At 45.7% G+C, this 24,998-nt stretch overlaps 1 protein-coding gene across 2 annotated transcripts in view; it reads right to left on the bottom strand.

Annotated features, from left to right (window-relative positions):
• LOC137432347 (receptor-type tyrosine-protein phosphatase-like N) overlaps positions 1–24,691 on the bottom strand; it is a 237,834-nt gene extending 213,143 nt beyond the window's left edge. For both annotated transcript variants that reach the window (XM_078781553.1, XM_078781543.1), the window contains exon 1: positions 24,521–24,691. In XM_078781553.1, the coding sequence (XP_078637679.1) occupies positions 24,521–24,602 (82 nt within the window). In that variant the 5' untranslated portion in view covers positions 24,603–24,691. The remainder of the gene's footprint in view (positions 1–24,520) is intronic.
• Between the last annotated feature and the right edge of the window lie 307 nt (positions 24,692–24,998).

Below are 24,998 nucleotides of genomic sequence, written 5' to 3' on the forward strand. Positions count from 1 at the left end.
GCTCTTCAGCGAGGGACATTCATTGAGAACGGTCACGATTTTATATCTCTCTCTGCTTCGGAATTTCACAACGAACGGTCGAAGTTCACGAGCGCTCTTGGCTTTCTCCCGCCTTGTGGACCAGAGGTGAATGGTCACCGATAAGCTCTTGCGTTGGAACATTGGTGCCGTGCAGCACCAGTTCATAGCGCTCTTGCGCTGGGGGACGTGGCTGCTGGTGAGGCAGATGAAGAGGACGAGTGCGGCTGAGTGAACGAGGGCGCACTGAGGCCTACTTCCCGCCAGGGTCTATGTTGCACCCGGATTGCATGCTCGGGGCCTGGACGATTCCCGATAGAGTTCAGGAGCCGCTCAGAGCTAAGTGCCCACACACATTTTAACTTTTGTTCTTTAATATTTCCCTTTGTGTTGTATGAGAGTCTGTGTGGGGACATCCCATTTAGGAATCTCAATTTTATCATGCATTCCATTGTTACCGTCATTTCTTCAATAAAGCTGGTATTTTTGTACATTTTAAAGCTGTGTCGGCTTGGAATCAATTATCACCGGTTCAAAGACATCTAGTGGACCTGTGCAGGTAAGTGCTCGAGGCTCTTCCCCCACCACACCCCGCACGTATAAAGAAGGTCTGCCATTGGATTGAACGCCTCGGAGTTAAAGCTCATTTGGTCATCTCTCACCCTGCGCTGTTCACTACAGGGTAGACACATGACAATATATTTAGCACCATGACAATATATTTTGTTTTGTATGATATAGAAATTCAAAGTTTTCTTTATTTTCAGGTAGTGGTTTTCAGGTGGTGGTGGTCATATTGGTGGTTTAAAATAAAAGAATACGGCGACTCCACAGGAGAAAACTCAATACGTCAAATGGTTCATTGAGATGAGATCTGACATGCAAGTCTGTGCAACAAGGTATGGTAGGAATCAGCCATCGCCAACTAGTATCAGAGAGTGGTACAAGAAGTTTAAGGAGACTGGAAGTTGTCCTAAACAGAAAAGTACCAGTCAACCAAGCACAAATGCAGCAGACATTGAACGAGTGTGTGAATCATTTTAACAGTCCCAGAAAATCAATCTGATGCTGCATCCAGAGAACTGGAACTACCAACCACCACTGAACACAGGATTTTGCATAAAACACTGAAGCTTTGTACTATAAGGTGCAGATTCTGCAGGAACTCAAACCAAATGATGGACCCAAATGCATGGCAGATAATGAAGATTACCTGAAAAAGATCATGTTCATAGACTAAGCTTGCTTTTATGTATCGGGGAAGGTCAACCAGCACAAAGTGAGGATCTGGGGCTCTGAAAACCACCACATGTTCATTGAACGCATATGCGACAGTCCATAGGTCAATGTGTGGTGTGGCCTTCTCCATGACCGCTTGGTGGGTCCGTTTTTCAATGTGGAGGACACAGTGACCTCAACAAGTTACATGAATATATTGGAAGGAATCACCTTTCTCACAGATTGAAGACCTGCAAGCCGATGTCATTTTTCAACAGGGGAGCATTCCCCCCCATTTGGCCTTAGTAGTTTAAGCTGTCCTGAATGAAAAATTTCCAGGTCACTGGATTGGCCGAGATGGGTCAACCGCCTGGCCCCCACGATCACCAGATATAACCCACCTTGATTTTTTTTCTGTTGGGGTTTGTCAAAGATGTTGGCTACAACACCAAGGTGGCAAAACTGCAGGATCTTCGTTCTCGGATCACAGCTGCATGTGCACTGGTGGACACAAAGATGCTGAGCTGAACATGGCAAGAATTCATGCACCGTCTTGATGTCCTGCATGCAACAAACTTAGCTCACATTGAAGTGTATTGATGGTGTGCACAAAACTTTGAGCTTCTGTATCATATAAACCAAAGGGTATCGTTATATCATTTGTGGTTCTAAATATATAAACAACCAAATTTGGCGGGGTCTTTTTGGAACACCCCTGTATATCATTTTTGGCCTTATCTCTCAACGGCAAAGAATCATTTTTAGCTCACCTGGAACGAAGTTCAGGGGAGCTTATGTGATGGCGCGTCGTCCGTCCGTCAGTCCGTAAACACTTGAAACTTCTTCTCCGAAACCGCTGATGGGATTGCGACCAAATTTGGCACAAATGATATTTGTTGTGTTGTGACTAAAATATACACGGCATTAAAAAATCATGGTCTAAGGGGGTTTACCGGGGTCAAAGTGGGTCCAAGTTTGACCCCCCAAAATAGGTATTTGCTTTTTTTCTCTGAAACCACACACAATATTTCGATGAAACTTGACCACAACCTTCATCACCCGTGATGCACCGAAGTTTGTTCAAGGCATTAGGAAAATTGGGGACTGAGGAGGTATACAGAATGGGAGGGGGTGTGGGAGGTAGGGGTTGCCCCCCAAAATAGGTATTTTTTGTTTGTTTGTTTAAAGTCTTATGATTATGTCAGTATGATTCTACATGCTGCGCTGTCTTCGAGAAACCATTCAAATTGGTTTAAAATATCTTTAGTCAGTGTAGTTTACTGTTTATTCTACCAGGTGAGTGCCAGGGGTATTGCCCCTTTGTTTAAATTGTTGTATCCGGATTCAGATCTTCACCAAAATGGAATCAATTCATCCTTGTCACCCACCCTACCTGTCCACGTAGTTTTGTACGAATCAGTCCTTAACTTTTTGAGATAACCTGCTCACAGTCAGACACACAGATAGAGGTGAAAACCTAACCTCTGTCCACCTTCGGGAGTGGAGCTAATTATATATGATAGTGCATATTATAAACACTTTCACACGTTTTAAATGAAGTATAATTCATATTCATATTCTTAATTGTAGTCCATGTAAAAACTATAACTATAACATAAACTATAAAAACAAAACTATTAAAAAATCATGACAACAAATACAAGTACATGCCAACTTCAATAGTTAAAGGTTCTTTAAGTAAATATGAAGAGAAAGGCAGGCATAGTGTTAGTGTAGTCCTTGATAGGTGTAAAGTCAGCAGCAGTACAACAAAATAATTATGAATTGCCAAAATTGGAGCAAAGAAGAAGAAGAAGACACACTCTTTTTGTGTCTTTTGATGCACAAATCAGTTTCCGAGGCTAGTGGACACAATCCTGAACAACCACTCCACTGCATGATACTCAAGTGGCTCATTCATCCCAATCAGCTGGTACTCATTTTGCTAACCTCAGAAGGATAGCAGGCTGAGTCAACCCACCTGGTATTAATTCAACGTATGGACAGGGGCTTGAACTCAGGGCCTCGAGATCTCAAGCCAGCCACCTGGCCCACCTTAATCATGAAGCCAACACCAGGTTTCAGTGTGAAAGATCGCCTTAACCTTCAACAGGAATGTGGGAATAATTGGGGTTGTTAAGTATGTGTAGCAGTAGTAGTCGTAGTAGTAGTAGTAGTAGTAGTTGTAGTAGTAGTGCTTTTGTTGGAAAGGTGACAGAGATTTGCGTTCAGAGCTCATGCAAGCTCAGGCAAACATATGTTCCCAGTTTAATGTCGCTCAATTCCTCATCTCTGCAAGTCCATGGTTTGAACTACAGTAGACAAGATAGAGCATTTTGAAGAGAAAGCACTACCAAGACAGATAAGGGGAAGGTAACAGAACGCCAAAGAACACCAAAAAAAAAAAAGAATGCCAAATAACACATTTATACAAATAAGAGCAAAGTATCTTGTGGGAAGACCGTACAAAGTGCATCATTTATAGTCCAGGTTTCCTTAAACTTTTGAACAGTGTTACTATATTCTGCCGCCTTGTACTCCGAAATAATGCGTGAGCGTATTAAGCCCTTCAGACATACAGAACTGTGTTCCACCACATCTTTCTCAATTTTTGCCTTCCTGGTTTTATATATTGCCATTTTCCCACAGGCTAAAATAAAGTTAACAAGGAGATCTCGTGACTTGCTTAGTTTCTTTACCGGGTGCCCGATGATAAAAAGTGTTGGAGAGAAGTGAAGCCAGAAGCGCAAGAGAAGATTTTTCATCAGTAAGAACACTGGTTCAAGACGGTGGCATTGAAGGTATATGTGAAATATAGTTTCCCTTTCACCACAAAAGCAGCAATCCTCTGAGACGTTAGTGAAGCGCCGCATCATAGATCCAGAGCTCAGTGCACCATGTAGCAACCTCCAACTTAAGTCTGCCATCATTCTTGGCGTTGGGTAGAGATAGAGTGAATCCCAACGTGGATGAACCGTCGAAGGAAGTGGAAGAATCTCATGCCAGGGAGTATCCAGTCAGGTTGCAAGAGCTATATAATGGAGCGAGTGGATCACTAGCAGGTATATATTTTTCCTTGATAGCCCACAGAACGACATTTCCACTGTGCCAGGGGTCTTACTCATATTGTTTGCAGGTATTGGCTGAGAGAGCTCGCAACATCGTGGTCGGATTTTAAAATCCATGGAGTTACCGATGGACATCTGTCCAGATCCATCACCCTCTTTGGGATTCTCTAGATATTCCAGACAATCGGGAGGCAAGGAGCTTTTGACCTCTTCAAGTATCCTGGAGGGGATCCTGATTGTCCTCAGGCCCATTTTCGCTGCGAGTTCCTTGGGTAAAAGCGTTCTCTTATCATCGTTCAGAAGGTCTCCCACTGTGGATATGCTACCAGCTAAGAGGCTCCTTCTTACTGAAAAGGAAGCCAGAGTTGGGCCCTGTAGAAGAGGGTTGAGAATGAGCGGTTCTTCTAACAGGTCCTTGCCTGGATAAGGAACTGTTCTTTGTACGTCGACTACATTCCAAGCCTTCAGCATTTCTTGATAAAAAAAGAGGCAATGTAGCACTAGACAGGCTCCGAGATGTAATGATGAAAAGATTCCTTTTGTACCCAAGATTGAGCACTTTGCTGAAGAAGTATGATGCCAGTGAGCACCATTGTGGTGCAGGGTTCACATGTAGGTAACGTTGTATGGTCTTCAGCCTGGATGCGTGGTAGTGGCTTCGAAGGCAGGGAAAAGACTGTCCACCTTCTGAAAAAGGCAAGCTCAGAATGCCCAGGGAAACCCAGTGTTTACCATTCCAAAAGTAGTTCAGTAGCTTCCTCTGCATCCTAACCAGAAACTCCTCTGGTGTGCTTATGCAAGAGAGCCTGAATACTAACTTCGGAATTATAAACTGTTTAATAAGGAGTGTTTTTCCCCTCAGAGACAGGACTTTTAGTAGTCCACTCCAGTCTCTCAACTTTGCTTCGATCTTGTCCCCTAAAGTGTTCCAGTTAATGAGTGGTGAGGACCCATGGGAAGTGGATAAGTGCACCCCCAAATATTTGAGCTCATTGCGACTCCAGGTCAATTTCTGAAAAAGTGTCGGTAACGCCTTTACCTGCATTTGTCCAATTAGAAGCCCCGAGCTTTTCCTCCAATTGATTGTAGCAGACGATGCTGCTGAATAGACCTGCTGACAATCATAAACTATTTGCATATCCCTTGCATTACTGGCAAACACGAGAACATCATCTGCATACGCAGAAAGTTTGAGGTTGACCCTGTTGTGTGGCACCACAATGCCAGTTAGCCTTCTTCTCATCAAACAAAGGAAGGGTTCGATACATAGGGAATATAATTGGCCGGACAGGGGACATCCTTGTCTTATTCCTCTCTCAAATGGAAAGGGCGCGAGCAAGAAACCGTCGACTTTGACTAGGCATTCTGCCGACATGTACAACGTCTGAATCATGCCTATAAATCTCCTCCCCAACCCAAATATTAGCAAGGTTTCAAACAGATACTCATGGTTTATCTGGTCAAAGGCTTTCTCCTGATCCAAGGAAAGAAATCCGACTTGGGTCCGAGTCATGTCCGCATACTGTATCAGGTCTCTGACAAGGGATATGTTGTCATGTATTGTCCTGCCTGGAATGGCATAAGATTGGTCCGGGCTGACTAATTTTGTCAGGACTGGTCCGAGACGGAGTGACAACATTTTAGCCATGACCTTATAATCCACACACAGCAGAGACACAGGGCGGTAATTCTTCAAGTCTCTCAAGTCACCCTCCTTGGGAATCAAGACCAGCATCGCTCGACGCCAAGAAAGGGGCATTATACCTGTATCACATGCTTCCTGAGCTACGCTTAGGTAATCAGGTCCAACCAAGTCCCATACTTTTGTATAGAATTCACATGATAAGCCATCCATGCCAGGGGCTTTATCTCTTGATAGGCTGTGCAGGGCAGTTTTCAATTCTTCCAGAGATAAAGAAGTCTCCAGCTGCTCCCGGTCTTCTACAGAGGCCTCAGGAAGACTACTCCACAAAGTGCCACCTGCACCTGCATCTGTGCTCTTACCCGAATACAGCTGAGCGTAAAAGGCTCTAATTCGTTTTTGAACACCATCAGAGCCATTGAGCAAGAGACCATCTTCTGCGAGAACACTCGCTATAGTCCTGAATTGACCTTTGCGTTTTTCCACCCCTTTGAGATAATTCAGGACATATTCATCCTCAGAAATAAACTGCAAACGAGAGCGCACATACGCCCCTCGTGCCTTCACACGACTACATGCTTTAAGGGTGCTCTTTTTTTCTTGGTATGCCTGCAGTTCAGTAGAGGTAAGTGTGGCCAGGTGCTTCTCAAGGTGCAGCAGTTCCTCTTCCAGTCTTTTGATCCCTAACCCAAGTGTTTTGCTCGATCCATACGAGTATTCCTGACACAGCAATTTCAATCGTACCTTGCCTACATCCCACCAGAATCCAAGTGAGCAAAAATCTCCTTTTTTATTCCTCCAGGCTTGCCAAAAATTCAAAAAGATTGACAAAAAGCCTTCATCCTGACTTAAAGCATTGTTCAGGTGCCACAAGCCAGGGCCTCGCCTTGTTTCCGCCAGGGAAAACTTAATCCAGGCCAAGTTGTGATCTGTGAAATGGGCAACTTTTATGCCGGAGTCACTGACAAACTTACACCAACAGTGAGACATGTAAATTCTATCGAGCCGTGATTGTGATATATGACCACCTCTGATACTCGTATACGTGAATGTTCTGTCTGTGGGGTGTTGTATGTGCCAAGTATCCCTCAAGTTTAACAGTGTTATGGTTTGTTGTAATATTCTTACAGAGGGATTATGCGGCTCCTGACCTATTCGATCAAGGGAGGGGTTTAGAGTGCAATTAAAGTCTCCTCCAAGAATTACACACTCTTCACCAGGCAAGGTGAGCATGAATCTCTGCAACCGGTTGAAGAAAATCCCCCTTGCAACTCCTACACAAGGTGCATAAATGTTGATGAAATTGACAACAAATTCTTCAAACTTTGCTTTTATATGTAGCAACCGCCCCACACTGGCTTCCTTTACGACAAGTATTTCAGGTTTCCTCTTTGGTGAAAAGAGGGTAGCCACTCCACAAGATGTGTCCGTTAGGTGACTGAAAAAGGCCAAGCCTTCCCATTGGTTTTCCCATCGGGATGCAGCCTCTGGGGTCGTGTGGGTTTCCTGCAAAAAGGTTACTTCAAGTTTTTCCTTCACACAGAATGACAATACCTGGTGCACACGGAATGCATCCTTACAGCCATTGACATTCAATGATCCTATTCGTAAGTTTGATGTCATTATTGTATTGAGAGCTTTGTTTCTGTGAAATTCATCCTCCTAAACGAATTTATATTCAGGCCCGTAACTCAACAACTTTGCTAGAAACTTCCTGACTCGGGCTTGTTCGGCCGAGCCTGAAGTCCTTGTTTTATGTCCCTCTCTCCTTAGTGCATACAAGGAATGCACTAGCAAGTCATAATCTTTCCACCGTTTCAGCGCATTTTCCACTTTCTTCCTGCTATGCAAGCTTTGTTCCAGGAACTCGAGTATCTCCTGGCTGGGAATGCAGGAATGGCGTCCTGCAGGTAGGTCTGTCTCTAAGCCAGTCAGTGACCCTTGATAGTCTTCCCCATCACCAATACTTTCCTCATCATCGCTGTCTGGAGGTTCAAGATCCTTCTCATTTGGTGTACTTGTACAATGTGTCAAGTCTTCTGCCATGTCGTCTCTCAAGGCTGACTTGGCATAATCTTCTGGCGCAGAGGAACGCTCCTTTGGCTCTGATGCGGCGGACGTTGCTACACCTGTGGGAATGGATGCCTCCTCCTCAGTTGGTATAGGAGATCCAACCTTTTGGGGTCGTAAATTAGAGATGTGCTCAACTATTCCCCTTTCTGCGCCAACAGTGAGTGAAGTGACATCACCTGAGATGTCGGTCAGTGCCAGCAACTTTATTGATGCTTGTGTGTCTGGTTCCCTCTCTCTGTCTGTCCCACCGATGAATGCTACTTCAGAATCCTTTGAAACTTCGGTGTTAATCCTTCGGTTCAGAACTGCTCTTGTAGATGTTTCAATCCCTGGCTTATTTTGAAGCTTCGTTGCAGTTGTTATTATTGGATGCATTTTCTCAGGAGCCAACATCACAGTATCGTTTGGCCCTGTCAAGTCAGATACCTCTAGGTTGTTTGTCTTTACCGTGCTGGGTTTACTACCTGACGGTCTCCCTTCCTGTTCATTCTTCAAACTGTCTTTGGGTGGATCTGAGAGAGAAGACTCTCCATATCCTGTCGTTTGATAAATAGTTTCCTCTCCTTCTTCTTCTTCTTCTTCCATTTCTTCAGATTGGGTTACCACTCTTTTCTCCTTCAGAATACTAGGCTTTACAAATCCCTTTGACACATTACTTCCCGTGTCATCCTCAATTGTACCAGGGTGTTCCGTGGTCCCATCCTCTGCGGGTTCTGATTTCCTCTTCTGTGCTCTGTTTGCCTTCCCTGCTCCCACTGCCTGCCATTGATTTATGGCAGCGGAAGAGTTGGGATGAGAAGCTGGTATAGAACTTTATTGAGGGTCCACTGCCCTCGAGCACAAAGGAGCAACCGCCTCTCTTAGGTTACCTTCAGTGACGCTGGGATCCTCTCGAGGCTGATCTGGACGTTGAGGAGCTGCAACCTCTTTGATGATAGTGGGGGCAGTCTGCTCTCCTGTGATCCTTCGCTTTGCATACAAAACAACGGGGTTCGTTTGTCATATAAAACACCCTGTAATTCTTTCCGTCAAAAGGAATAACAAACGACCCCTCACATTCAGCATCCTTTCCCAATTCAATGGATACTTGTCTTTTAAAAGACCAGACATGTTGTAGGGAGGGCTCATGACAGCCCAAAGACACAGGCTTGATGGGTGATCTCAACACTCCCAGTCGTTCCAGGAAAGGCACCACGACATTGTCAGGCACGTAAGGAGGTATATTAGATATAATTATCCTTGTACCAAGACTTGAGAGTGGCTCGACTTGTACAAAGAGTCCTCCCACACTAATCCCTTTCTCAATGGCCTTGTTTGCTGCAGCCTCCGAGTTAAGAAAGAACACAGCTTGTCCATACATTTTCGAGGCTGCAACTATCGTTGCTGGATCAACCACACTAGCGAGTGCGTTTACATAGGCCTCTATTTGGGTGATTTGTCCCAACTCGCATTTCACCCCGTGCTTCCTTGTTAACGCCTTAAACGGGTGGGCAGGGCGGTTTCCACCTGCACCAGAGGTAGTAGCGGCCATTTTTGCCCATGTACCATCCAGAGGCATGATTACTATTAACGGTATATTTCCCATCAAATGAAAATGAAAAAAAAAAAAAAATCAATTAGCTCGTTCGCGAGCTTTTGCTTACTTTAGCACGTCCGGACCGGTATGCTGATGATTAACTCAAAAGGATAATCAAACGGGCGTTAAGCAAATAACTTATCGGCTTAATCGCCAAAACTATGCAAATATAGCACAGAAAGTCAAGGGTGATTAAGCAAAAACAAGGAAGTCAAACAGTTTGTGATACGCCACAAATCGGGCGCTGCAAATCTAGTCCCACACGGGTGCGGCCGCACGCCGCGGCTAGGCCCGAACACAAAGGGACTAATAACTCAAACGGGACGTCAAAGTAAAGTAACAAAATGAACCAACTCGGTTCAAATAACCCAAATAAACCAAAAATACAAACGAAAACGGAAGCGGATGAGAAGGAAATGTCGAAAATAGCACGGCTCGAGGAGTAGCAAAATGGCGTGGCGTAGTAGTAGTAGTAGTAGTAGTAGTAGTAGTAGTAGTAGTAGTAGTAGTAGTAGCAGCAGCAGCAGCAGCAGTAGTAGTAGTAGTAGTAGTAGTAGTAGTAGTAGTAGTAGTAGTAGTAGTAGTAGTAGTAGTAGTGCTTTTGTTGGAAAGGTTACAGAGATTTGCGTTCAGAGCTCATGCAAGCTCAGGCAAACATATGTTCCCAGTTTAATGTCGCTCAATTCCTCATCTCTGCAAGTCCATGGTTTGAACTACAGTAGCCAAGGTAGAGCATTTTGAAGAGAAAGCACTACCAAGACAGATAAGGGGAAGGTAAAAGAACGCCAAAGAACACCAAAAAAAAAAGAACGCCAAAGAACACCAAAAAGAATGCCAAATAACACATTTATACAAATAAGAGCAAAATATCTTGTGGGGAGACCGTACAAAGTGCATCATTTATAGTCCAGGTTTCCTTAAACTTTTGAACAGTGTTACTATATTCTGCCGCCTTGTACTCCGAAATAATGCGTGAGCGTATTAAGCCCTTCAGACATACAGAACTGTGTTCCACCACATCTTTCTCAATTTTTGCCTTCCTGGTTTTATATATTGCCATTTTTGCACAGGCTAAAATAAAGTTAACAAGGAGATCTCGTGACTTGCTTAGTTTCTTTACCGGGTGCCCGATGATAAAAAGTGTTGGAGAGAAGTGAAGCCAGAAGCGCAAGAGAAGATTTTTCATCAGTAAGAACACTGGTTCAAGACGGTGGCATTGAAGGTATATGTGAAATATAGTTTCCCTTTCACCACAAAAGCAGCAATCCTCTGAGACGTTAGTGAAGTGCCGCATCATAGATCCAGAGCTCAGTGCACCATGTAGCAACCTCCAACTTAAGTCTGCCATCATTCTTGGCGTTGGGTAGAGATAGAGTGAATCCCAACGTGGATGAACAGTCGAAGGAAGTGGAAGAAACTCACGCCAGGGAGTATCCAGTCGGGTTGCAAGAGCTATATAATGGAGCGAGTGGATCACTAGCAGGTATATATTTTTCCTTGATAGCCCACAGAACGACATTTCCACTGTGCCAGGGGTCTTACTCATATTGTTTGCAGGTATTGGCTGAGAGAGCTCGCAACATCGTGGTCGGATTTTAAAATCCATGAAGTTACCGATGGACATCTGTCCAGATCCATCACCCTCTTTGGGATTCTCTAGATATTCCAGACAATCGGGAGGCAAGGAGCTTTTGACCTCTTCAAGTATCCTGGAGGGGATCCTGATTGTCCTCAGGCCCATTTTCGCTGCGAGTTCCTTGGGTAAAAGCGTTCTCTTACCATCGTTCAGAAGGTCTCCCACTGTGGATATGCTACCAGCTAAGAGGCTCCTTCGTACTGAAAAGGAAGCCAGAGTTGGGCCCTGTAGAAGAGGGTTGAGAATGAGCGGTTCTTCTAACAGGTCCTTGCCTGGATAAGGAACTGTTCTTTGTACGTCGACTACATTCCAAGCCTTCAGCATTTCTTGATAAAAAGGAGGCAATGTAGCACTAGACAGGCTCCGAGATGTAATGATGAAAAGATTCCTTTTGTACCCAAGATTGAGCACTTTGCTGAAGAAGTATGATGCCAGTGAGCACCATTGCGGTGCAGGGTTCACATGTAGGTAACGTTGTATGGTCTTCAGCCTGGATGCGTGGTAGTGGCTTCGAAGGCAGGGAAAAGACTGTCCACCTTCTGAAAAAGGCAAGCTCAGAATGCCCAGGGAAACCCAGTGTTTACCATTCCAAAAGTAGTCCAGTAGCTTCCTCTGCATCTTAACCAGAAACTCCTCTGGAGTGCTTATGCAAGAGAGCCTGAATACTAACTTCGGAATTATAAACTGTTTAATAAGGAGTGTTTTTCCCCTCAGAGACAGGACTTTTAGTAGTCCACTCCAGTCTCTCAACTTTGCTTCGATCTTGTCCCCTAAAGTGTTCCAGTTAATGAGTGGTGAGGACCCATGGGAAGTGGATAAGTGCACCCCCAAATATTTGAGCTCATTGCGACTCCAGGTCAATTTCTGAAAAAGTGTTGGTAACTCCTTTACCTGCATTTGTCCAATTAGAAGCCCCGAGCTTTTCCTCCAATTGATTGTAGCAGACGATGCTGCTGAATAGACCTGCTGACAATCATAAACTATTTGCATATCCCTTGCATTACTGGCAAACACGAGAACATCATCTGCATATGCAGAAAGTTTGAGGTTGACCCTGTTGTGTGGCACCACAATGCCAGTTAGCCTTCTTCTCATCAAACAAAGGAAGGGTTCGATACATAGGGAATATAATTGGCCGGACAGGGGACATCCTTGTCTTATTCCTCTCTTAAATGGAAAGGGCGCGAGCAAGAAACCGTTGACTTTGACTAGGCATTCTGCCGACATGTACAACGTCTGAATCATGCCTACAAATCTCCTCCCCAACCCAAATGTTAGCAAGGTTTCAAACAGATACTCATGGTTCATCTGGTCAAAGGCTTTCTCCTGATCCAAGGAAAGAAATCCGACTTGAGTCCGAGTCATGTCCGCATACTGTATCAGGTCTCTGACAAGGGATATGTTGTCATGTATTGTCCTGCCTGGAATGGCATAAGATTGGTCCGGGCTGACTAATTTTGTCAGGACTGGTCCAAGACGGAGTGACAACATTTTAGCCATGACCTTATAATCCACACACAGCAGAGACACAGGGCGGTAATTCTTCAAGTCTCTCAAGTCACCCTCCTTGGGAATCAAGACCAGCATCGCTCGACGCCAAGAAAGGGGCATTATACCTGTATCACATGCTTCCTGAGCTACGCTTAGGTAATCAGGTCCAACCAAGTCCCATACTTTTATATAGAATTCACATGATAAGCCATCCATGCCAGGGGCTTTATCTCTTGATAGGCTGTGCAGGGCGGTTTTCAATTCTTCCAGAGATAATGGAGTCTCCAGCTGCTCCCGGTCTTCTACAGAGGCTTCAGGAAGACTACTCCACAAAGTGCCACCTGCACCTGCATCTGTGCTCTTACCCGAATACAGCTGAGCGTAAAAGGCTCTAATTCGTTTTTGAACATCCTCAGAGCCATTGAGCAAGAGACCATCTTCTGCGAGAACACTCGCTATAGCCCTGAATTGACCTTTGCGTTTTTCCACCCCTTTGAGATAATTCAGGACATATTCATCCTCAGAAATAAACTGCAAACGAGAGCGCACATATGCCCCTCGTGCCTTCACACGACTACATGCTTTAAGGGTGCTCTTTTTTTCTTGGTATGCCTGCAGTTCAGTAGAGGTAAGTGTGGCCAGGTGCTTCTCAAGGTGCAGCAGTTCCTCTTCCAGTCTTTTGATCCCTAACCCAAGTGTTTTGCTCGATCCATACGAGTATTCCTGACACAGCAATTTCAATCGTACCTTGCCTACATCCCACCAGAATCCAAGTGAGCAAAAATCTCCTTTTTTATTCCTCCAGGCTTGCCAAAAATTCAAAAAGATTGACAAAAAGGCTTCATCCTGACTTAAAGCATTGTTCAGGTGCCACAAGCCAGGGCCTCGCCTTGTTTCCGCCAGGGAAAACTTAATCCAGGCCAAGTTGTGATCTGTGAAATGGGCAACTTTTATGCCGGAGTCACTGACACTCTTACACCAACGGTGAGACACGTAAATTCTATCGAGCCGGGATTGTGATATATGACCACCTCTGATACTCGTATACGTGAATGTTCTGTCTGTGGGGTGTTGTATGTGCCAAGTATCCCTCAAGTTTAACAGTGTTATGGTTTGTTGTAATATTCTTACAGAGGGATTATGCGGCTCCTGACCTATTCGATCAAGGGAGGGGTTTAGAGTGCAATTAAAGTCTCCTCCAAGAATTACACACTCTTCACCAGGCAAGGTGAGCATGAATCTCTGCAACCGGTTGAAGAAAATCCCCCTTGCAACTCCTACACAAGGTGCATAAATGTTGACGAAATTGACAACAAATTCTTCAAACTTTGCTTTTATATGTAGCAACCGCCCCACACTGGCTTCCTTTACGACAAGTATTTCAGGTTTCCTCTTTGGTGAAAAGAGGGTAGCCACTCCACAAGATGTGTCCGTTAGGTGACTGAAAAAGGCCAAGCCTTCCCATTGGTTTTCCCATCGGGATGCAGCCTCTGGGGTCGTGTGGGTTTCCTGCAAAAAGGTTACTTCAAGTTTTTCCTTCACACAGAATGACAATACCTGGTGCACACGGAATGCATCCTTACAGCCATTGACATTCAATGATCCTATTCGTAAGTTTGATGTCATTGTTGTATTGAGAGTTTTGTTTCTGTGAAATTCATCCTCCTAAACGAATTTATATTCAGGCCCGTAACTCAACAACTTTGCTAGAAACTTCCTGACTCGGGCTTGTTCGGCCGAGCCTGAAGTCCTTGTTTTATGTCCCTCTCTCCTTAGTGCATACAAGGAATGCACTAGCAAGTCATAATCTTTCCACCGTTTCAGCGCATTTTCCACTTTCTTCCTGCTATGCAAGCTTTGTTCCAGGAACTTGAGTATCTCCTGGCTGGGAATGCAGGAATGGTGTCCTGCCGGTAGGTCTGTCTCTAAACCAGTCAGTGACCCTTGATAGTCTTCCCCATCACCAATACTTTCCTCATCATCGCTGTCTGGAGGTTCAAGATCCTTCTCCTTTGGACTTGTACAATGTGTCAAGTCTTCTGCCATGTCGTCTCTCAAGGCTGACTTGGCATAATCTTCTGGCGCAGAGGAACGCTCCTTTCGCTCTGATGCGGCGGACGTTGCTACACCTGTGGGAATGGATGCCTCCTCCTCAGTTGGTATAGGAGATCCAACCTTTTGGGGTCGTAAAATAGAGATGTGCTCAACTATTCCCCTTTCTGCGCCAACAGTGAGTGAAGTGACATCACCTGAGATGTCGGTCAGTGCCAGCAACTTTATTGATGCTTGTGTGTCTGGTTCCTTCTCTCTGTCTGTCCCTCCGATGAATGCTACTTCAGAATCCTTTGAAACTTCGGTGTTAATCCTTCGGTTCAGAACTGCTCTTGTAGACGTTTCAATCCCTGGTTTATTTTGAAGCTTCGTTGCAGTTGTAATTATTGGATGCATTTTCTCAGGAGCCAACATCACAGTATCGTTTGGCCCTGTCAAGTCAGATACCTCTAGGTTGTTTGTCTTTTCCGTGCTGGGTTTACTACCTGACGGTCTCCCTTCCTGTTCATTCTTCAAACTGTCTTTGGGTGGATCTGAGAGAGAAGACTCTCCATATCCTGTCGTTTGATGAATAGTTTCCTCTTCTTCTTCTTCTTCCATTTCTTCAGATTGGGTTACCACTCTTTTCTCCTTCAGAATACTCGGCGTTACAAATCCCTTTGACACATTACTTCCCGTGTCATCCTCAATTGTACCAGGGTGTTCCGTGGTCCCATCCTCTGCGGGTTCTGATTTCCTCTTCTGTGCTCTCTTTGCCTTCCCTGCTCCCACTGCCTGCCATTGATTTATGGCATCAGAAGAGTTGGGATGAGAAGCTGGTATAGAACTTTCTTGAGGGTCCACTGCCCTCGAGCACAAAGGAGCAACCGCCTCTCTTAGGTTACCTACAGTGACGCTGGGATCCTCTCGAGGCTGATCTGGACGTTGAGGAGCTGCAACCTCTTTAATGATGGTGGGGCAGTCTGCTCTCCTGTGATCCTTCGCTTTGCATACAAAACAACGGGGTTCGTTTGTCATATAAAACACCCTGTAATTCTTTCCGTCAAAAGGAATAACAAACGACCCCTCACATTCAGCCTCCTTTCCCAATTCAATGGATACTTGTCTTTTAAAAGACCAGACATGTTGTAGGGAGGGCTCATGACAGCCCAAAGACACAGGCTTGATGGGTGATCTCAACACTCCCAGTCGTTCCAGGAAAGGCACCACGACATTGTCAGGCACGTAAGGAGGTATATTAGATATAATTATCCTTGTACCAAGACTTGAGAGCGGCTCGACTTGTACAAAGAGTCCTCCCACACTGATCCCTTTCTCAATGGCTTTGTTTGCTGCAGCCTCTGAGTTAAGAAAGAACACAGCTTGTCCATACATTTTCGAGGCTGCAACTATCGTTGCTGGATCAACCACACTAGCGAGTGCGTTCACATAGGCCTCTATTTGGGTGATTTGTCCCAACTCGCATTTCACCCCGTGCTTCCTTGTTAACGCCTTAAACGGGTGGGCAGGGCGGTTCCCACCTGCACCAGAGGTAGTAGCGGCCATTTTTGCCCACGTACCATCCAGAGGCATGATTACTATTAACGGTATATTTCCCGTCAAATGAAAATGGAAAAAAAAATACCAATGAGCTCGTTCGCGAGCTTCTGTTTATTTTAGCACGACCGTACCGGTATGCTGATGATTAACTCAAAAGGATAATCAAACGCGCGTTGAGCAAATAACTTATCGGCTTAATCGCCAAAACTATGCAAATTTAGCACAGAAAGTCAAGGGTGATTAAGCAAAAACAAGGCAGTCAAACAGTTTGTGATACGCCGCAAATCGGGCGCGGCAAAACTAGTCCCACACGGGTGCGGCCGCACGCCGCGGCTAGGCCCGAACACAAAAGGACTAATAACTCAAACGGGACGTCAAAGTAAAGTAACAAAATGAACCAACTCGGTTCAAATAACCCAAATAAACCAAAAATACAAACGAAAACGGAAGAGGGTGAGATGGAAATGTCGAAAATAGCACGGCTCGAGGAGCAGCAAAATGGCGTGGCGTGGCGTAGTAGTAGTAGTAGTAGTAGTAGTAGTAGTAGTAGTAGTAGTACCAGTTCATTTCCGGGCGACCGGGCCGAATATCGGCCCGGCCGTGGCCGAAGCCGTTGATTCCGCCGTAGCACGCTAACGCGTAGGCTCGCGCGTCCCTGGTCCGCCGGGGCTCCGCGGGTGTCTTACCGTGCCCGGCACTGCTGATCTCTCAAACTTCCGGGAGTAGGTGCCGGTGCCCGGGGACGGAGTTCGCTGTCTAAACATGGTAGCGCTAGGCCAGTGGGACCGCCGGGACCCACGTGCACTCACAAGTTGTTCTGCGCGTGGGCGGCAGTATCAGACCGGGGCGCCCAAACGCTCCCCGGCTAAAGTTCATCCTGAAAGCGCCCACATTGTGCGGACAAACCAAGTCAAGGGCCACGTGGTCAGGAGAACCTCGTCCCTTCCGGTCACACTTTGCCTATCGGCCGGCCTCGAAGACCGAAATTGTGACGGCGGAATGAATCCTGGTGTCCCGATCCGAACCTTCAGAGCGGGCCGGCTGGGGAGTGCCAAGCACCCCGTACCTGCACTTTCCGTCCCTGCGGTCCCAAATACCGGAACCACCCGAATACCACTTTATTCGACAAAATGAGGTGCGGCCTACAGCCTTAGAAAACCAACCCTAAATAAGTCAATACCTCCAACGAGAGGGTGATGGCAGGGTGATGGGAGGGTGATGGGAGGGTGATGGCAGGGTGATGGCAGGGTGATGGGAGGGTGATGGGAGGGTGATGGGAGGGTGATGGCAGGGTGATGGGGGAGGGTGATGGGGCAGGGTGATGGGGCAGGGTGATGAGAGGGTGATGGGAGGGTGATGGGGGAGGGTGATGGGAGAGTGTAGTAGTAGTAGTAGTAGTAGTAGTAGTAGTAGTAGTAGTAGCTGTTGATGAACACCACTCCCAAAATGTTTAACCACCGAAACCGTAGAGTGTGCGGCCCTGGCGCTTCAAAGCGTACACCACATCCATGGCAGTAACGGTCTTTCGCTTGGCGTGCTCCGTGTAGGTAACAGCATCGCGGATAACATTTTCCAGGAACACCTTGAGAACTCCACGGGTTTCCTCGTAGATGAGACCCGAGATGCGCTTTACCCCACCACGACGAGCAAGGCGACGAATAGCAGGCTTTGTGATTCCCTGGATGTTTGCGATGACGTTTAGCACCTCCTTTGCCGAGACCTTTTCCACCTTTACCACGTCCAGACATGATGACACCGTTTGATTCCAAAACAGATTGACCCAAACGACGAGCGTTCTTGACTTGTAGTCGTAGTCGTAGTAGTAGTAGTAGTAGTAGTAGTTGTTTTTTTTTGTCTATGTTGTGGGGATTGTTTGGCCTTGTGTATGGTGGGACCGTTTACTTTCCCTGTGTCTTCTTGGGCAGCAGCACGGTCTGGATGTCAGGCAGTACACCACCTTGCGCGATCGTCATCCCGCCCAGCAGTTTGTCCAAGTCCTCATCGTTGCGGATGGCGAGCAGAAAATGGCGTGGGGTGATCCGTGATTTCTTGTTATCTCGTGCAGAGTTACCTGAGATCTCCAGGATCTCTGCAGCCAAGTACTCGAGCACAGCCGCCAGGTAGACTGGAGCGCCGGCACCGATGCGCTCGGCGTAGTTGCCTTTGCGAAGATGTCTATGAACACGACTCACGGGAAACTGCAGCCCAGCTCGGGAAGAACGAGACTTGGCCTTCGAGCGAGTCTTTCCACCACCTTTACCACGTCCCGACATGATTTGTAGAGAAGAACAGATATCAAAATAACCTTACTGTGGCTGTGACAGTAGTAGTAGTAGTAGTAGTAGTAGTAGTAGTAGTTGTAGCTGTTGATGAACACCACTCCCAAAATGTTTAACCACCGAAACCGTAGAGTGTGCGGCCCTGGCGCTTCAAAGCGTACACCACACATCCATGGCAGTAACGGTCTTTCGCTTGGCGTGCTCCGTGTAGGTAACAGCATCGCGGATAACATTTTCCAGGAACACCTTGAGAACTCCACGGGTTTCCTCGTAGATGAGACCCGAGATGCGCTTTACCCCACCACGACGAGCAAGGCGACGAATAGCAGGCTTGGTAATTCCCTGGATGTTATCACGCAGCACCTTGCGATGACGTTTAGCACCTCCTTTACCGAGACCCTTTCCCCCTTTACCACGTCCAGACATGTAGTAGTTGTAGTAGTAGTCGGCGAAATAGTAGTAGACTCGTGGTGATAATTAAAATGGTTGCAATTGCCGTTGATTTTGGGTCAAACAATGCTGAGGTTAAAAGTCAAACCGAGACGGATGCAGTTAAATATATCTTGCGTGGAAGAGCAACACCAAGCAATGTTAGTATCGGACTCATTGTTAAGTACCAGGAAACGTAAGAGCATGCGAATCACTTTATGAATGATAATTATTAGAAGAAATTAAAGGTAAATTTCAGGAATCATGCAAATTGCCTGGTGTATAATGTATGGCCAATCACAGGTATTTGGACAAACGATTGCATTGTCAGAATCCACAGCCGGTCGATCGTGCGTCCAGGTAACAAAAATTATCAATGAAATGAGTAAACAACATCACACGTCCGCGCCTGTTGTTGTGCACAGAAATACCATTAATAGAATTGTTCATCCTCATGGTGAAAACTGATGTTTTGCTGCTGAAGTCATTAACTCCGAGGGTGTTCAATTGTTTTTGCTTTAACTTTGAACAATAGCAACCTTTCCAGCGACATGGTATTCCAGCATTTTCTCATTATCTGCCCCCATTAAAGATTACTTTGGCGAATAATTTTGGGATAAAGTTGGAAATATATACAACAACAACAACAACAACAGGCATTTTAAGGCCATTTTCCCTGCAAGAGCAGGGGTTAGCCTTGCGGTCCCCATGACAATCTTCTCCATTTGCCCTATTTTCTGCATCTCCCCTTGTTAACCCCCTTGCCCGCATTTCTTCTTCCACCATCTTTAGTCAAGTCTTTCTCGGTCTTCCCCCTCCTCTACTTCCTTCTACATTCATTTCCATCACTCTTCTCAACCAGTCACTTTCATCCTTCCTCAACACATGACCAAACCATCTCAACCTGTTCCTCTTCACAGCATCAATCACAGGCTCTATTCCAATCATCTTTCGCAATTCATCATTTGTCTTCCTCTCTCTCAACGATACTCCGCACATCCACCGAACCATTTGCATTTCCACCCTTTCCAGCCTTCGTTGCTGCTCTACATTCACGACCCATGTCTCGCTCCCATAAATCATAATACTTCTCACACATGCAGCATACACCTTTCCCTTCAGCTTCAACGACACTCCCCTCCTCATCAGCACGCCACTCAGTTCCCGAAACTTCTTCCATGCACATCTCACTCTAGCAACCGTTGCCGAGTCTGATCCACCTTCTCCATTCAGCATGTCTCCTAGGTAGCAAAATGTTTTCACACCTTCCAGCTTCACGCCATCTCCAAGATCCAACTCAACATTTCCGCCATCTGCAGCTCCCTCTGTGCACACCTTACATTTGAATGTAGCTGCCACACTGGTTAATGACCCTCTCAGACCACGACATTTTTGATGAACCCACTCAGCGCACATTGTACATTGAATGGAGTTCACTCCGACACCCTTCCTGCACACAGCACATGGCCACTTCCCAGTTCTTTCCACCTCACCACATGCTTTACCACTTGCCATCACCTTCGTCTTTCCTATATTCACCTTCAGACCTTTTGTCTCCATACATTCCTTCCACTTGTTCATCTTTTCCTTCAGTCCATCCATACTTTCCGCAATCAACACCAGATCATCTGCACACAACAACTCCCACGGTAAACCCTCCTTTACGTTCTGAGCCAGCACCTCCATCACAGCCACAAATAGTAGTGGACTTAGTACCGACCCCTGATGCACTCCCACATACACCTCAAAACTCACCACTGTTCCCGTCCTTCGTCCTTACAGCTGTGCGCGCTCTTTTGTGCATTGCCATCACTACTCTGATCAACCATTCCTCCACTTCTAACTTCCTCAATGCCCATGTCAATACTTTGCGTGGAACCCTATCGAATGCTTTCTCCAGATCAACAAACCCAAGAAACAACTTCTGCCTCTTCTCCATGTACTTCTTGGAAAGTTGGAAATATATGCAATATATAAATATTTTTGTGTGTGCGTATACACACACATATATATATATATATATCTATATATATACAGACTTGGCATTTAATATGGAATTTTTTTTTTGTGGGGGTGAACTTACTTTTCAAGATGACATAGAACCAAAAGTTCATTGGAATTATGTTGAAATTATTCTAGATTTTGTTAATGTGACCTTTAAAAGAAACAAAAACCACATTTGACATTTCGAAGCAAATAATGATCCTTGAAAGTGATGTAAACTGATATCGAACTCAATTCACAGACAGTACTGTGTTAAACTTCTGTACGTTTTCCAGAAGTATCTCTTTATTTTGCACATTAGCCAAAAAAAAATTCAACAAAAACATAAGCTAAATTATGACTGGGATTACGAACAGTAAAATTACAGTTCAGTACTTCATGTAACCCCCACGAGCATTTAGGAGAGCACGTACACATCGAGGCATGCTGTTCACGAGATTTGCCAAGGTTTGGACAGGAATCGCTTGCCATGCAGTGACAATAGTCTGCTGCAATTCACGCACAGAGGTGGGCTGCTGGTCCAAGTTGTCGATTTGACGCGTTAATTCTGCCCACAAGTTCTCTGTCGGATTCATATCCGGGGACATGGCAGGCCACTCCATATGCTCTACACCACGGTCAGCAAGAAAGTGTTGGATCATGCGAGCACGATGAGGCCGTGCATTGTCATCTTGGAAGACAAAGGTTCCTCGAAAGGCTGCACGAGCAAATGGAAGCAATGTTTCTTCCAGAATGACCCTGTACTTGAACTGGTTCAGGTTTCCATTCAGAACAACCAGGTCAGTTTTGCCCCCTGCATGAAAAGAACCCCAAACAGTCACCCCACCACCTCCAGCTTGGACTCTTGGCACTATGCATCTTCGTTGTGGGCTTCATGCACTTGTCTGCGCACTCGGATGCGGCCATCTTGACGATAGACCAGAAATCTAGACTCGTCACTGAAGGTCACGTGATTCCAGTGTCCTGGCTGCCATTGACGGTGCTCTCTGGCCCACTGCAATCAGCGCTGGCTGTGTTGTCTGTTCAGGCGTGGCTTTCTCAGGGGACGCCTGGCACGATAGCCTACTTGAACCAGTCGTTGGTTGACTAGCCTTCTGGATACAGGCAAATTTGTCAGTTGCTGCCACTCAGCCCTAAGCCGATTAGCTGACTTGGTATGGCCATTGCAGACTAACCGGTGAAGCTGGCGATCATCTCTCCTTGTGGTTCTGCGTGGACGTCCTGGCCTCGGTATTGGAGTAGGGACACCCCTCTGAGCATTTCGTTTCAGGATCTTTGACACGTGACCTTGAGTGATGCCATACTGCTGAGCAATAGCACGCTGTATCATGCCAGAATTTCGTAAAGCCACCACTCCATGACAAACAGCATTGTCAAGTTGACGGACCATCTCCAGAGGAAGCGGCAATAACTTTTGTGGACGTGCAGCAGTTGTTTTCCACTAATACAGAACGCAACAACCCTTATATACCCGATTGTGAAGCCAATCGTCAAATGTACCTGTCCTTACATTTTGTCACGCCACCTGTGATATAATCCTGTTATTGACTTCTTGCTGCGAAAGACAATCAGTGACATGGTTCTTTCAACAAAGACATCACCGAAGGGTAAAAGAAACTCACCAGATTGATATACTGAGTTCAGAAAGTAAACCCAAGTCAAGAAAAAAAAAAATATTCCATATTAAATGCCAAGTCTGTATATATATACAGTGCATTCAGAAAGTATTCAGACCCCTTCATTTTTTTCACATTTTGTTATGTTGCAGCCTTATGCTGAAATCGTTTAATTCATTTTTTCCCTCATCAATCTACACTCAATACCCCATAATGACAAAGAGAAAACAGGATGTTAGAAAATTTTGCAAATTAATTAAAAAGAAAAAACTGAAATATTACATTGACATAAGTATTCATACCCTTTGCTATGACACTTGAAATTTAGCTCAGGTGCCTCCAATTTCTCTTGATCATCTTTGAGATGTTCCTACATCTTGATTGGAGTCCACCTGTGGTAAATTCAATTGATTGGACATGATTTGGAAAGGCACACACCTGTCTATATAAGGTCTCACAGCTGACAATGCATATCAGAGCAAAAACCAAGCCATGAGGTCGAAGGAACTGCCTGTAGAGCTCAGAGACAGGATTGTGTCGAGGCACAGATCTGGGGAAGCCTACAAAAAAATTTCTGCTGCATTGAAGGCTCCCAAGAGCACAGTGGCCTCCATAATTCTTAAATGGAAGAAGTTTGGAACAACCAGGACTCTTCCTATAGCTGGCCGCCCGGCCAAACTGAGCAATCGGGGGAGAAGGGCCTTGGTAAGAGAGGTGACCAAGAACCCGATAGTCACTCTGGCTGAGCTCCAGAGATCCAGTGTGGACATGGGAGAAACTTCCAGAAGGACAACCATCACTGCAACACTCCACCGATCTGGGCTTTATGGCAGAGTGGCCACACGGAAGCCTCTCCTCAGTGAAAGACACATGAAAGCCCACAGAATCTTGTTTCTCACAGTCTGAGAGTCCTTCAGGTGCTTTTTTGCAAACTCCAAGCGGGCTTTCATGTGATTATTATCAATCATGAATGTATGTATGTATGTATGTATGTATGTATTTATATATATATATACATATATATATATATATATATATATATATATATATGTGTGTGTGTGTGTGTGTGTGTGTGTGTGTGTGTGTGTGTGTGTGTGTGTGTGTGTGTGCGTGTGTGTGCGTGCGTGTGTGTGTGTGTGCGTGTGTATAATGTTTTTATATTCATTAATTAAATGTGTGATAAATATTTATTTATCATTCCATTGAATAAACCGTATGTCATTGTCATTGTTGATTCCTTTTCTTAAAAAGCAGCGATCGGCCAAAAACACAAGATCCGAAGCCTCGTTTGTTGAGTTTTTCGTCGCGATTCGTTCCCTTTAAGGAACCACGTGAGTGCGCTGTCCACAGCCGGTGGTCCTGAAACGCGAGCGAGGGACGTGAGACCCTCCTCTCGAACATGAACGGGAGTAATCGTTGGTTGCTAACAAGCCATGGGACATCACCATATTGCCCATATTGTGATCCCAATTATCGGAATGAAAGTGGTGACTTTACCTTCCCTCTCACCCTTTTTCAACCCCAACACTTGCCGTCTTATTTGGCTTCCCCCTTACTCTCCCTATTCTAAGTCGTCCTGGAGGATCTTTAGTCCGCAAAGCAAAACAGGTTTAAGAAAATTACAAATATATTAATCCCACCACGTATAATGATCACAGCGCTCATTTCTCGAATTATGAATGAGTGAATGAGAAAGAAAAAATGAATGAATGAATGAGCTGATGTCAGAGCAAACGTCATTCCCGAAAAGTGAATTCGTACATTACATTCCTCTCGCGTTATCAAGTGGATAAGGCGAAAAGAAAGGAAACGGACAGACGCGGGACAAAAGCCATAACGAGACAGACGGGGACATTACAAACAGGGTTGTGATGCTCACCGAGAGGTGCGGCAACCGGAGCCTGCACCGTCAGCACCGTCAGCACGAGCAGCGCACGTAATTCATGCCCGGGACGCACCATCGCGCCGTGCTTGCCCTCTCTGTGCGTCCCCCCGACCCCTTCCCCAACTCACTATCGCTTCATGCTCAACAAGAGGGGCACCCGACACAACTGACACGGTGAGAGTGAGAAAGAAAAAAGGGGGTCACGAATGAATGGTTCGTTCGCAGATACAGCAGGACCTCCCCCTTTTTCCCCCACCCTACATTGGGCGGGTCCAGATGGCTGCGGCTTCTTTAGCCTCGCAGGGGGCAGGAAGCAAGGGAGGGAACGGAGGAGGTTGTGGTGTTGGTGGTGGTGAGACAACGACCGGATCCGGATTAGAGAGTGGTGTACGGGCAGTACGACCCCAAACCGTACACGGCACGAAAAAAGCACCACCGACTGGGCATAGCCTTGGTGTGCCAGGCTTGGTGT

This window comes from Myxine glutinosa, chromosome 1, assembly GCF_964187855.1.
Source record: "Myxine glutinosa chromosome 1, kmMyxGlut1.1, whole genome shotgun sequence".
NCBI classification, from domain to species: domain Eukaryota; kingdom Metazoa; phylum Chordata; class Myxini; order Myxiniformes; family Myxinidae; genus Myxine; species Myxine glutinosa.